General features: G+C 37.3%; 1 protein-coding gene across 5 annotated transcripts in view; it reads right to left on the reverse strand.

Annotated features, from left to right (window-relative positions):
• The window catches only part of ABCC9 (ATP binding cassette subfamily C member 9), a 149,907-nt gene that overhangs the window by 20,080 nt on the left and 115,445 nt on the right, over positions 1-14,382 (reverse strand). For all 5 annotated transcript variants that reach the window (XM_054443897.2, XM_054443900.2, XM_063672485.1 and 2 more), the window contains one exon: positions 10,064-10,166. In XM_054443897.2, the coding sequence (XP_054299872.1) occupies positions 10,064-10,166 (103 nt within the window). The remainder of the gene's footprint in view (positions 1-10,063; positions 10,167-14,382) is intronic.

Raw genomic sequence — 14,382 nt, forward strand, 5'->3', positions numbered from 1 at the left:
TAGTGAGGCCCTTGCAGAAATTTGTCTGTGGTTAACTTGTTGGGATTTGTATTAGGTTGATGCAACAGTAATAGCAAAACCCACAATTACTTTGGCTCCAACCTGGTATTTGAACTTTTTGTCAACTAGCCGGGCTCAGAGTCTGGGACACTAAACCTACAGATTTCATGTAAAAAAGAATAAGCACTATGTTTGCTCAGACAATACAGGTATGGACATGTCTTAATGTATTTAAATAGTGCATGATTTAGTTATAAATTCTTTTCCAAAATTAAAACAATTCTTTAATAACAGCCGTAGGTTCAAATAAAAGATGGGAACATCTGTCCATTTCCTAACGCTTTCTTTTTATCCCATTTCCCAACGTTCTTAGGTATTGTTCTGTCTCATCATTCAAAAAAGAAATTCTAAAAACTTCTAATGTTAATGTGTCACACATCCCCAAAGCAGGTAGAATTTCAGATATGCTCACTTTCTAGAATTATCTCAAGTCTCATCCCACTGATAAACTCCTTCTCTAGATAGATTTGTCTCTGGTGCCTCAAAAAAAATCTCACAACTAGATGATAACACATTAATGACAGTAATGGAATGTTGAACATGCTGAAGTCAAAGAATGAAGATGTTTCTCAAATGAGCTCACATGTATACATTCCTTTCTCTTTTAAAAACAGCTCCAAAGATCAAACTGTTGGAGAACAACCAATGATCCCAGCCTTGGAATCAAAATCTGGGTTCAGACACTGACTTTGCCAGTTACTAGTTAATGAGCTTAGACAAGCAACTTAAAACCCTCTGAGACTCAATTTCTTCCTTGGAAAATAGAAATGATATTTAATTCACAAGGATTTTTAAAGGAATAAAAATGTTAAATACCAGTTAGATTTCCCCATCTCCACATACCAGAATGTCTTTTTTTTCCCCTTTGGATAATTTTCAAATGTTTAAAGCAAACTTAAAAATTTGTATGCATCATAAAACATCAAAGGTTAAAGCAGGCACTAAAATTTAATTCCATATTGATGCTCATGATCTTTACAAAGATTAAAGGAAAAAAATCACATAGAGTTAATCCTTTGAGGCAATAAATTCCACAGAGGTAGTAAATACTTTTTTGATTGCCTCTTCTGATGTATCCTTTTTTTAACAACTTGCCACACCCCTACTAGACTGTTCTTCCTCTTTTCCTCTTTATTTGAATTAACTACATGGATGCAGAGAATAACCAGTCTGGGTTGCTCTTCTGCAGTTTATACATGCCAAAGTGCTCCCAAATACTTCTAAAATATTTACAGCAATATCAATGTTTTCCTTTCAGCCATTTTGCATAAAATTAATACTTTCAAATTTATGTTATACATTTTTATTTCCATATTATTTTTTTCTAAAAGTCTCATAGAGTTTCTGTAATAAGTTGCAGAAAGTAAATTAGTACCAGAAAATCCTTCCAGCAAGGTATGTCTGGCTTGACATTAAAAAAAATATGTCATCTGGCTTCTGAGAAATTTCTGTGAGTGGTGTATGTTAAGAGTTTGAGGCAAGGTACTTCTTTCATTAACTTCTGTTCTCTACCTCCTGCCAGCTGACTTCATCCATTCATTCATACATTCTTTAAAAAATGTAAGTCAGGTCATATAACTCCCCTGTTTAGAATTAACAGTGCCTTCCTATTATAATACATTCAAACTCAGATGGATGACAAAGCCTAATATATATAGCCTATATATATATAGGCTATATATATATATAGCCTTATCCAGACTACATGTCTGGATTTTGTACCCTGTCTACTCTGACCTCATCTGAGATTACTTTCCTGCTCCTTCACTATACTCCAACCACACTAGCCTTTTTCCTATTCTTGGGAATACATCAACTTTGTTTCTGCCAATGGCTGCCTGAAATGCTTGTCAATAGGTCTCTGATACCTGGCTCCTTCCCATCATTTGAGGTTCAACTGAAACATCACCTCCTTGGAAAAGTCTTCCTTTCTTGGTTCCTAACTCCAGCCTTGTGGCTCTTGTCTATCCCATCGTCCTGTTTTATTTTCTTCAAAGCACTCCGAAGTGTATGAAATGATCTTATTTGCTTATTTGTTTACGTGGTTATTGTCTACCTACTCTCATTAGAATCTACGTTCCATGAGGACAGGGTCTTTGAATTTTTACCATTATTATCTCCAGCAATAGGAATAATGCTAAATACATTGATTATAAAGCTTCAGTACTTGTTTGTGGAGTAAATGACTGCATAAATTCACCCCTTCATAAAACATTCACTGAGTTTTTCTATGAGCTGACTATTTTCCAACTTAGGACTTCTCCCAACTTTGCTTTTAGGATTTGTATGAATCATTTAAGTCTCTACCAATCTCATTTCCAGATTTTAAGAGCTGAACATGTAAAGATACTACAGGCGTACATATTTTGATAAAGTGGGGAGTCCAACACCGAGTTTTATAATCATTTAACTCCCATGTCCATTTAGAACTGTAATACGACTGTCTCTTAAAAAGCTTTGCTATGTTTAAGTGTTATGAGTTATTTCCTTTTCTAAAGTGAAAAGTACTTTTACCTAAGCCATGAATTTCATCATTCAGTTCCAAATTATTTTATATATATATATTTATTTTACTATTTTAATTGTGGGAAAAAAACTCACAAAATGCTGTTGCTGTGTTTTTTATAAAGAACAGATTTGGACAAAATAGAACAAGGTCATAGCTGACTGAAATATCAAAAATCACTGGGTCTAAATAAATGGAAATTAAACGGTAGGAGTAATATGAATATAAATATAATAAAGGAAATGTAAAACATTATGCAGTCAATTTCTCTATTTAGTTTAGTTTACTATGGAAATCTTTGTATTCTATATTGGGCTCCTGAATTTACCCACTGTAAAGAATAACATGGTAGATTCGATTAGAAGATAATTTAAACTATTTTCTATTGAATTAAAATGATAATTCTGGTAACAGGTAGGTAATCTTATTCTGGCAAAAGGGCCAGCAAAAGAAGTGAAAACAGATGATGGGAGAAAAAGGAGAAGACTCATCAATAAGTTGTAGTCAATGTATATTCTCTGGGCCCCTTTCACGTGGTTAATGTTTTCAAAACTACTTGTATAATTTTCAGTATGATCACTAGATATTATTAGTTATTAGGCCAGCAATCCAAATGTGCTCAAATTCATATATTAAAATGTTTTAGAAATATTATTTTTGACCCTTCAGCAAAAGAAAGGCATAGCTTTTTGAGGTACATTTTATAGCAAAAATCTTCAGAAGAGGAACTGATTTTCAAAATCTACAATCAACTAAATTCAAATAGATATTATAGCTTGAAAGCCAATATATCTATAGTTTAGTATGTATAACAAAGTTATTTTATTATAAAAATATTTTTAAACTTTCTTTTTAAAGAAAAAGCCATTCAGGCTGTCTTTTAATTTTACTAACTAGATACTTCCCAGCTCACTGCTGGATTACTACCACTGCTAAAAACTGGCTTTTTTTCTAAAGTACTGGAAATATTTTAGAGACTACTGATCAGAATTTTATCTTGATTTGCATAAGGGATGAAGCTCCTTTGTGTACTACACTTTTCAAAAAATATATAGCAAAATCACTAAATTTCAATCACTTCTCTTCAAATATTACAGTAGTATAGAAATGTGAAATTAATAGCTAACATAAAAGCTTTTGTGGCCAGGTGCAGTGGCTCATTCCTGTAATCCCAGCACTTTGGGAGGCCGAGGCGGTCAGATCACGAGGTCAGGAGATTGGGACCATCCTGGCTAACACGGCGAAACCCCATCTCTACTAAAAACACAAGAAATTAGCTGGGTGTGATGGCAGGCACCTGTAGTCCCAGCTACTCAGGAGGCTGAGGCAGAAGAATCGCTTGAACCCGGGAGGCAGAGGTTGCAGTGAGCTGAGATCATGCCACTGCACTCTAGCCTGGGCGACAGAGTGAGACTCCGTCTCAAAAAAAAAAAAAAAAAAAAAAATGCTTTTGCTAGGTCTCCGATGTTCACTTCTTTTACTGTTAAACTTAACAAGTTTAATGAATCACAAAGTGACCCTATGGTTACATCTTTCCATTCCTCTGCAAATATGTGAGTAGCAAACAGCTTAGAGGCAATAAACTAAGAAAGGAGAAGCAGATGGTCTGCATAACTTTCACAGAAGACAGCAAATACTTAGGGATCACTAATAGTATTTATTCTACTGCTATAGTCTTACACATCCTAAGCAATCTACTCAGTGAAAACCACCTTCCATCCAAATGATACAATGAAATGGGAGATTCGACTTAGGAAACAGAAGTTACAACACAGATGAATTATCTATGTTCAAAAGAGGGCTTTTATCTGTAGAATAGTAAATTAGAACTTCCATCAATTCTGTGAATTCAATACTCCCCACCAGAAGATTCCCACGTTGAAAGAGAGGTCTCTTTTCAGATTTCTAGTGATTCAAAGACATCTATCTATATTTGGAATTCTAATGAAAACTGTAATTCTCTATAAGGCAGCCTTGTAAATAGTTAATAGCAACCGAAAAGTGTGTGATCCCTCTCCTTCATATAGCACTCAGGAGCACATTATGGTACCACTGGGTGTCTGCAAGAATATATTAGGGCCTCCAAATTACGAGATCACTGCATCCCTGTCTGTTGTTGAATTGTGAACACACAAAAAAGCAGTGTTGTCTCACAAAATAGACTCTTGTGCAAGCTCACCCTAAAGACCATTTTCACTTTAGCCTGTTGACTCTAAAGTATTTATTTTTGGCTTCTTCGTGTGAATTTTCTTTTATCCTTTCACCACACAGCAAGATAAAGCCTTGGAAAGACAGCCTTTAGATAAAGTTACACCATTTTTGCAACTGAAAACACCAATGCCAAAGAACTGGAATTGTTTAGTGCAAAGGGATGAAGAGAAAATACTATGCTGAACAAGAGGACGCAAGCAGCAATCAGAGGTTGGGCTATAGTGACACATTGCACTCAACCGCGGCCGGCTTCACTTGGCACCCGGAGGAAAAACAGTCCCCTGTGCTGCCAAAGCAAGTCCAGTGGCCAGCCACAGTCTAGCCGCTTTCTACCAGCCAAATTATTTTATTCTTTAGTCTCTTGTCCTTTTATGATTTGAGTGTGTTATGGCCTTTATTTTTTTCCCAATTCAAAATGAATATGACATGAATACGGTAGGCAAGGCTAGATCTTCCATAGGGAAAACTATTTGTGTAGACAAAGAGGAAAAATCATGATTGTCTTAACTCTTACTTAACATGACTTGGAAAAGAAAAGAAAGCTCTATATTTTTTTAAAAACATAAACAATTATTTTGAGATACGTTCCATCAATATCTAGTTTATTGAGGGTTTTTAGCATGAAGGGGTGTTGAATTTTATCAAAGGCCTTTTCTTCATCTATTAAGATAATGATGTGGTTTTTGTCATTGGTTCTGTTGATGTGATGGATTACGTTTATTGATTTGCGTATGTTGAACCAGCCTTGCATCCCAGGGATGATGCTGACTTGTTCGTGGTGGATAAGCTTTTTGATGTGCTGCTGGATTCGGTTTGCCAGTATTTTATGGAGAATTTTTGCAATGATGTTCTTCAGGGATATTGGTCTGAAATTTTCCTTTTCTGTTGTGTCTCTACTAGGTTTTGGCATCAGGATGATGCTGGCCTCATTAAATGAGTCAGGGAGGAGTGCCTTTTTTTCAATTGTTTGGAATAGTTTCAGAAGGAATGATACCAGCATCTCTTTGTACCTCCAGTAGAATTTGGCTGTGAATCCATCTGGTCCTGGGCTTTTTTTGGTTGGTAGGCTACTAATTATTGCCTCAATTTCAGAACTTGTTATTGGTCTATTCAGGGATTCAACTTCTTCCTAGTTTCGTCTTGGGAGGGTGTATGAGTCCAGAAATTTATTCATTTCTTCTAGATTTTCTAGTTTATTTGCATAGAGGTGTTTATTGCATTTTCTGATGGTAGTTTGTATTGATGTGGGATTAGTGGTGATATCCTCTTTATCATTTTTTATTGTATGTATTTGATTCTTCTCTGTTTCCTTATTTATTAGTCTGGCTAGCAGTCTATCTATTTTGTCGATCTTTTCAAAAAACCAGCTCCTGGATTCACTGATTTTTTGAAGGGTTTTTCATGTCTCTATCTCAACATATGAAAAAAAGCTCCTCATCATCACTGGTCATTACAGAAATGCAAATCAAAACCACAATGAGATACCATCTTATGCCAGTTAGAATGGCAGTCATTAAAAAGTCAGGAAACAACAGATGCTAGAGATGATGTGGAGAAATAGGAACACTTTTACACTGTTAGTGGGAGGGTAAATTAATTCAACCATTGTGGAAGACAGTGTGGCCATTCCTCAAGGATCTAGAACCAGAAATACCATTTGACCCAGCAATCCCATTACTGCGTATATACTCAAAGGATTATAAATCATTCTACTATAATGATAGATGCACACATATGTTTATTGCAGCGCTGTTCACAATAGCAGAGACTTGGAACCAACCCAAATGTCCATTGATGATAGACTGGATAAAGAAAACATGGCACATATACACCATGGAATACTATGCAACCATAAAAAAGGATGAGTTCATGTCCTTTGTAGGGACATGGATGAAGCTGGAAACCATCATTCTCAGCAAACTATTGCAGGGACAGAAAACCAAACACCGCGTGTTCTCACTCATAAGTGGGAGTTGGACAATGAGAACACATGGACACAGGGAGGGGAACATTATACACTGGGATCTGTCAGTGGGTGGGGGGCTAGGGGAGGGATAGCATTAGGAGAAATACCCAATGTGGATCACGGGTTGATGGGTGCAGCAAACCACCATGGCATGCATATACCTATGTTACAAAAATGCATGTTTTGCGTATGTATCCCAGAACTTAAAGTATAATTAAAAAAGAAAAAGATAAATGAAAATTGGATGAGGTTCAGAGAACTTCCCAAATTCAACAAAAGGTGTTCCTACTCTGGTTGCTCTCTCTTCTTTCTTGAGATTTTCTATCAATAGCAGTGACATGGCTTAGGAAAGTTAAAACTAGGCATAAAGAGGAAGGGAGGGGAAACATAGCCACAGAAAGCAATGGTATCATGTTTTCTCCCGTTTCCATTATGGCTCTGAGTCCATGAATTAGAGTTGGTGAAATCTGTGTGAAGAAATCCTGCTTGCCTCTTCTAATTTATGCCCAATGAAGTGACCTTCTTTATACCATTTTGGTTTCATTCCTGCTCTGGGAACTCTAAGAATATTTGCTAGAAGCAGATATTTATGTGAACTTACTGAGTAATACGACAAAGAGGGGGTTGTGTTGATACCATAGATAAGATCAATGCAGATGTACTGGGCCAATTAGAAATTTTCATTACTTTAAAAAAAAAAGACTTACAAGGCAGAATATATCCAGCTGTGGGGTGTAGAGAACAGTTCACACCCTAGTCTCCAAGGTCCTATATCTCAACTTCATTTTTCTCACACAAGATCCGTTATTCCAAACTAAAATTCTGTCTCCAGTGATGTGGACATGCCCACAGAAACACAGTAGTAATGAGGTCATTTATATGTGCACAATTGAGAGAAAAGGTTATTTCCCAGGAGAAGTCATTTACCTTATTTAACACTCCTACTGTGGCATATGTTCTTGGATTATAGTATTTATATTTAAATACACCTGGTTCCAGTGAAAACTCTCAGTTCACTTAGAAGAGCAGAGCGACAGTGAATCTGACTGGTCTCACAATGGATCTCTGAGATTGTCTAGAGGGGTGTGTATGTGTGCGATCCATATAAAGTTACTGACATAAATACAATGGATGGAGGCAAAGCATATACAAAGGACCTTGAACCTTGACTTCTGTCAGCAGATACGCCTGGAACCTTGAAATAAATCAACAAACATTTCTTGCCAAAATATATCTTTGCCCATCAGAAATGAAAATAAAATACTCCTTAATCTTTTGTATTAATTTTTAAGGGAGAGTTCTAGTAATAAGACTAGACTGCAAATCTTGGAAAGATTCTAATATACAGAAAGCAAGGAGAAGACATAGTAACAAATGCATTAAAAGTCACCAAATGAATGGCCTGTTCTGCCCTTCCTGTTTCAAGTGTCAGTATTTTGTTTTTTGCAGGTGAAATTCAAGATATAGAGTCTATTATATTGAGGCAGGTTCAACTGCTTTTTCACGTGGGGGTTAAAGTATTGGGTTATGAGTCAAACTAAACTAAACCATTTTGAGTTTGGCTGCTGTTCCTTTCTAATTTTTCCTGACCTTCCCTTTCTTGGCAGTCTTAAGGCTCTAATATCTTGTCTTCTGGCTATGAGAACAGAGCATATGGTTTGCTTGAAGATTCTTGTTCAACACTTATCCATTAATCTGACAGCAGGAAGTGCTAAAGAGCAGAAACAGGAGTCGGTCAGACTCTCACCTCAAGTCCAAGGCTAATATGCTTGCCCCTAAAAGACATACTTGATCTTCAAGTTCAGGAAAACCAGATACAAAGGTAACTGCTAACATTTCTCCCTGATGATTTTGGGACATTCTTTCAGTAAGCTATTCCATCAGTAATTATATTATTCATATATGATTTTTTTCCCTTATAGAACAACACACACACACACACACACACACACACACTCACATATCAAAACAAGGAATTATGGAATTATGGTTTGGATAGGGTTTGGGAATAATGTTTTGGTTTTGTGATAAATCCTAAGTAACACTTCACTTGCCTTTATTTATCTATACGTAATTCCCAAGAAACTCTGCCCTGCCTTCTTCCAACTGTCACAGCTACCTGGAGGGAATTTATCAGCAACCAATACTTCTATTAAAACTTTGTGAAAAATAACTATGCTGTGCTGTTGAATAATTTCTACATAATGACTTAATATAGTTGAGGAGAATCTCTATAAACCAGTGAGAAATCATGATAATAAAAGCTCACAAGGATGTCCAAGATTCTCAGTTAATCTGTATCCATCAATCAACTACTCAGATTTTAATTTGGGCTACTTCATTTCTACCCTATTAAATTCCCTTTACCATCTTCCTTCTCTTTTCTGTTGTGTTTTGAAAGAAAGCCTATATGTTAGTGAAACGCAATTTGTGGAAATAAGATTCTCCCAATAGTAGAGATAAACATGCTTTTTCTTTTCAAAACCCACAAATACCTATTTAAAAAATCACACTCAACTCACCGTTACCATCAAAGTAGCTTATCCATGTTCCGGATGGCACAGACTACAAACTATATTCCTTGCCTTCTGGAATGTCTTTCTCATCTCTCCTACTTGATACTCCAGCTCATTGGCTTATGAACCCCCTACCAGGGCAGGTACCATTCATTATTCATTCATAAGACATTTCTTGAATGCATTCGCCAATCAGTGTAGTAGGGGATTTATGTTACTTTTAATCCACTGCCCATCCAAGGTACAAGGTACACATTCTTATTTTACAGATGAGGAACTGGGACTAAAATTAACTTGCTAGACCAAGTCTGTGTGATGCCAAAGCTTGTGCTTGTTCTTCTACATTATGCAAGACAGAAGGCAACAGATGATTAACTGTAGTTTTCTACATTTTGTACTAACATGACCCTCCACTGGCTTAAAATGTAGAAAGCTGCCATCCTTCCAGGCAGGACCAACTCAGTGAAGGAAATGAGTACATCTGTTCACTTGCCAAATGTGCTCTTTTGGAAAAAAAAAAAATTGAAGTTATACAAATATTTGCCATTCCATTAACTTATGTGATCTAGAAACTAATGAACACAAAATGAATTTTTGCTTTTTGGGCTATTTGTCTTGTCATTAGCTAAAACATTATGACAAACTTCATCTGTAACATAAACAAACCTGAGCTATTTTAAAGTCCAGAAAATGTGAAGCTAGTGCCGAATTTCAGTGGAAGACTAATTTTTACAACTGTCTGCCTCTTTGCAGCAGGCGTCTTCTCTATTTGGTTTCCATTTCGAAATCATGAAATGAACGTACCGTCCTGACCTCCAGCCATCTGTTGGCAGCTGAGAGAAATAAGTAGGCAATGTTGTTTGTATCCGTCAGTTCTAGCATACGTTGTTTAAATCTGGTTTCATGTCTGCAGAAAACAAAAACACGATGTTAACTACACAACAGGAGAGGTAATAAAAAAGTCACACTTACTACTACACTATTTACTCAACACAGTGACAAACTGATGGCATGGAATGATCAGTAAATAGATTTTTTTTTTTTTTCCCAGATGGAGTCTTGCTCTGTCACCCAGGCTGGAGTGCAGTGGTGCGATCTCAGCTCACTGCAAGCTCCGCCTCCTGGGCTCACGCCATTCTCCTGCCTCAGCCTCCCAAGTAGCTGGGACTACAGGCGCCCGTCACTATGCCCTGCTAATTTTTTGTGTTTTTAGTAGAGACGGGGTTTCACCGTGTTAGCCAGGATGGTCTTGATCTCCTGACCTCATGATCTGCCCGCCTTGGCCTCCCAAAGTGCTGGGATTACAGGCGTGTGCCACTGCGCCCGACCCAGTAAATAGATTTCTACTTCAAAATAAAGACCAGCTGCTACTGCTCTTTGCATTCTTAGTAGAGATGGTGTGGTCAGGTGTTTATTTCCTTTCTTATACCCTTACTAGGAAAAAGAGTCCTTCTAATGACAGCATTGTATTAAAGATCAGTTCATAAATTTCCACATAATTATTGTAGCCATGAGAATAAGGCATAGCCTACTACATTAAAAGGGCCTTACAAAAACCAAGATAAATTGTGTAAAAATGCAACTCTACCGACATTTTGTGGCATTTATTTTACTTTTCCAAACAACATAGTTAGAGTTGGGTGGGAAGTGCTGGATCAGAACCAGGGAAGACAGAAAACTATGCATTTGCAACTGGCAAAAATATACTTTTAAAATTATCTTTTTGCCTAATATTTCTGGGAACCAAAGAAAAAAACTGGGGTGGCAACAAGTAGAGGATGGGAGACACTAGAGATGATGGCAAATGTTCTACACCCCCAAATTCTAAAGTATTTGTAAGGATGGTCATTGCATAAAAGGAATTTGGTCTGTGTACTTTCAGGGTTCTATGATATATATCGTTTGGATATTGATCTTCAACAAATTAAGTTAATTCTTGGTGCTCAATAAAATCACACCAAATTCTGTGTAACCCATTTTATAAATAAAACTGTTACTAAAAGCCCTATCCATTTAAACATCTGAGCCAATATCTCAAAGAAATTCATGCTACATGGTAGAAAAATTCTTCTCTAAATCACAACAATAGTCTCTTTTTATTTCTCAATTATTTTTCCTGAATAACAGAAATGTTGGAACTGGTTTGAAGGTGGGGAAAATACCAAATCAAAACGTGATTTATTCACTCTCTGCAGCCGCAGTTTGTCTTATAGAAACCTCCCATCTATGGGTTATGTTTGCAAGAAATAAGCAAACTTCATCTGACAGAATGGCAGTGATTCTTTCTTGATAAAAGACTTGCCCCATTCACCTCCCCAGTTGTTAAGTAAAATTGTAAAAATGTATAATAAATCATCACATGTCAAAGAATGAAGATATCCTGGGTGGGGTGTTCATTTGGCCCACTGAAGTAATCCATACAGGCCAATATAAAGCAGATGCTTGATATCTATCCAATCAATCTGATCACTCCAATATGTCAAAAAAGATAGATAATTCAGTCAGACAGGAAGCTCTAATCTACAATAATCAGAGAACTCAGCAATCATAGCCAAGTAGTTACCTCACTTTGAGTTGAGTATCCATGACCCAAATGCCATGCTGCCATGCAGGGGAGGACCTGGCCTGAATGGCAACACTCTGCTGTGGGACTAAGCAGTCCAAGCTTACCCTCCAGCTGGCCTTTTTAGGGATGAATATAGAGAATAACTAAAGAGTAGGGGGGATGTTCAAAGGGTTATAGAATTTACTGAAACAATGAACATGAACCATAAAGATTATCTATCTATCTATCTATCTATCTATCATCAATCTATCTATCTATCATCTATCTATCATCTCTCTATATACACACACGCAAGGCTCTTTTTTTTTTTTTTTTTTTTTTTTTTTGAGGCAGTCTCACTCTGTCGCCCAGGGTGGAGTGCAGTGGCTCGATCTCAGCTCACTGCAACCTCCGCCTCCCAGGTTCAAGCGATTCTCCTGCTTCAGCCTCCCCAGTAGCTGGGACTACAGGTATCTGCCACCATGCCCAGCTAATTTTTGTATTTTTAGTAGAGATGGGGTTTCACCATGTTGGCCAGGATGGTCTCGAGCTCCTGACCTCAGGTGATCCATCCACCTTGGCTCATTCTTTTTTGTACCTGCTAGGTACATGTTTGGTAGATTTTCATCCATTCATTCAGGAGCATTTAGCAATCATCCACTGTAAGCAAGACATTATGCTAGACACTGAGGATATAGGAACAAGACATGGCCTACTCCCTTGAAGTGTCAACTGTCTAGTGAAGGGAGGAAACACAGCATTAACAAGTAAAAATGGTGCAACACACTAGCTATAAGGACCTTATGCGCAAAATGCTACACGAACATAAAGGAAGGGCATGATTTGCACCAACCAGAGGATCAGCATGGTAGGAAATGGAGTGAAGGGTGGAGAGAGAGGAAGGGTTAAGCAAGGTGTCACAAAGGACAAGGAAGATAATCTGAGTGAGGTTTTTAAGGGATAAGCAGAATGTTTTTGGTGAACAAGGCATTCTATGCAGCAGGAACAATATGAGAAAAGGCACAGAAATGAGAAAGCGCCACATGTTCCGGGGCTTGAGACAGGTTCTTCTCCCTAGAGGACTGTGTGATGGAGAGATTGGAGATGAGGCCAGGTGGACCAAAGCCAGTGGACTACATTTGAGATGAACCTCAAACACTTGATTCTGACAAAGTGCTTTATCTGGAACACTTTTGACTCTTCCTCTAGTTTTGGGATATTGTTTCAGATCCACTCTTAAAGAGTTTGTAAATGGAGTTGGCAATAGTCTGAGGCAGCAGAGGGGAGGGGTGAAAATGCAGTGAACATTCTTTCTGCGTGTTTCTATTTGGCAAGAAACCTTCTGTTTTCCTAATGGAAACTTTGACACACTCAGCCTGTATCTTTTCATCCATATCCAGCTCATCTTCTGAACATTCTTAGACCTTTATTCTGTCAGACAAGAAAAAAATAGGAAAGGTCACTAAAATCTCAGTCTAATTTAACTGTGATGCTTTCGTGGTAAACTACTTGAGGGAGTTCATTGCTTCATGTAAGTACACCACGAACCCTCAATGCAGGGGAGGAAAAGCAGCCACATCAGTAAATATTAACTTTCCAAAGAGTTCAAGACTCTGGGGACTCCAGATAGCTTGAAAGAAAGGAACAGATGGATGGAAAAAGACACATTCAATTCCTGACCACAAGTACCAAATGTAAGGATTCTAGAATTTTATCCATGGCAGCAGGGCCATCCCCACATTTTCAAGACTTCTTTTGGGCTTAAAAATGCTGATATTTATGACAGTTAACAAAAATGCTTTACGTCCCTAATCATCAGAGAAATGCAAAGTAAAATCACAATGAGACACCACCTTACCCCTGCAAGAATGACCATAGTTTAAAAATTAAAAATGAACTCTGGAGGATCTAAACCTGGATTAGATCATGCAGGTACTTCCAGATAGAAATTGAGTTGTCTTTTGTTTCTTCCAACTATAATTCAAGCATTGAAATTTAACATAATGTTTTGTTCTACTTACAGCTACCTAGAAGTTTTCCTAATGTAAAATTAAAGATAGTAATGCTAAATTATGCTCATGTGTCTAGGGGAGAACGTAAATGAAAAATCTGAATCTTGATTCTTGGTCAATTTCTTCTTTCATTCTAAATCTTCCTCATTCCCTTCACGATGCTCTGCCTTGTTCTTGTCCCCATCCCTCTCAGAAGATGACTTCCCCTGTCCTTCAAGGAGAAAACAGAGGCTGTTATATGTTGAACTCATCAACTTTTTCCTGAATCTATTCAGATCCTTTTCATACCTTCATAGAGGAGCTATGTACCAAATACTCTTCAAGCTGAAGTGGTCTTCACACTTGGGCACTTAACATACTCCTGCTAATCTGCTGTAATAATCTTCTCTGTTAACTGTCCCATCCCGCCTATATCTCCACTTCTTCCCTTCAGTCTTTGAAAATGTCTAGTTCATTATCCTCTTAAAAATGAAAACACAATAGTGAAAAAGCTCCTTCTTTTAGTTAGCTCTCCTAAACTCCTTCCCACCTCAGTAAAACTCTTTCAAAAAGTAGTTTTTCCTTGC

Source organism: Pongo pygmaeus, chromosome 10 (genome assembly GCF_028885625.2).
Source record: "Pongo pygmaeus isolate AG05252 chromosome 10, NHGRI_mPonPyg2-v2.0_pri, whole genome shotgun sequence".
NCBI classification, from domain to species: domain Eukaryota; kingdom Metazoa; phylum Chordata; class Mammalia; order Primates; family Hominidae; genus Pongo; species Pongo pygmaeus.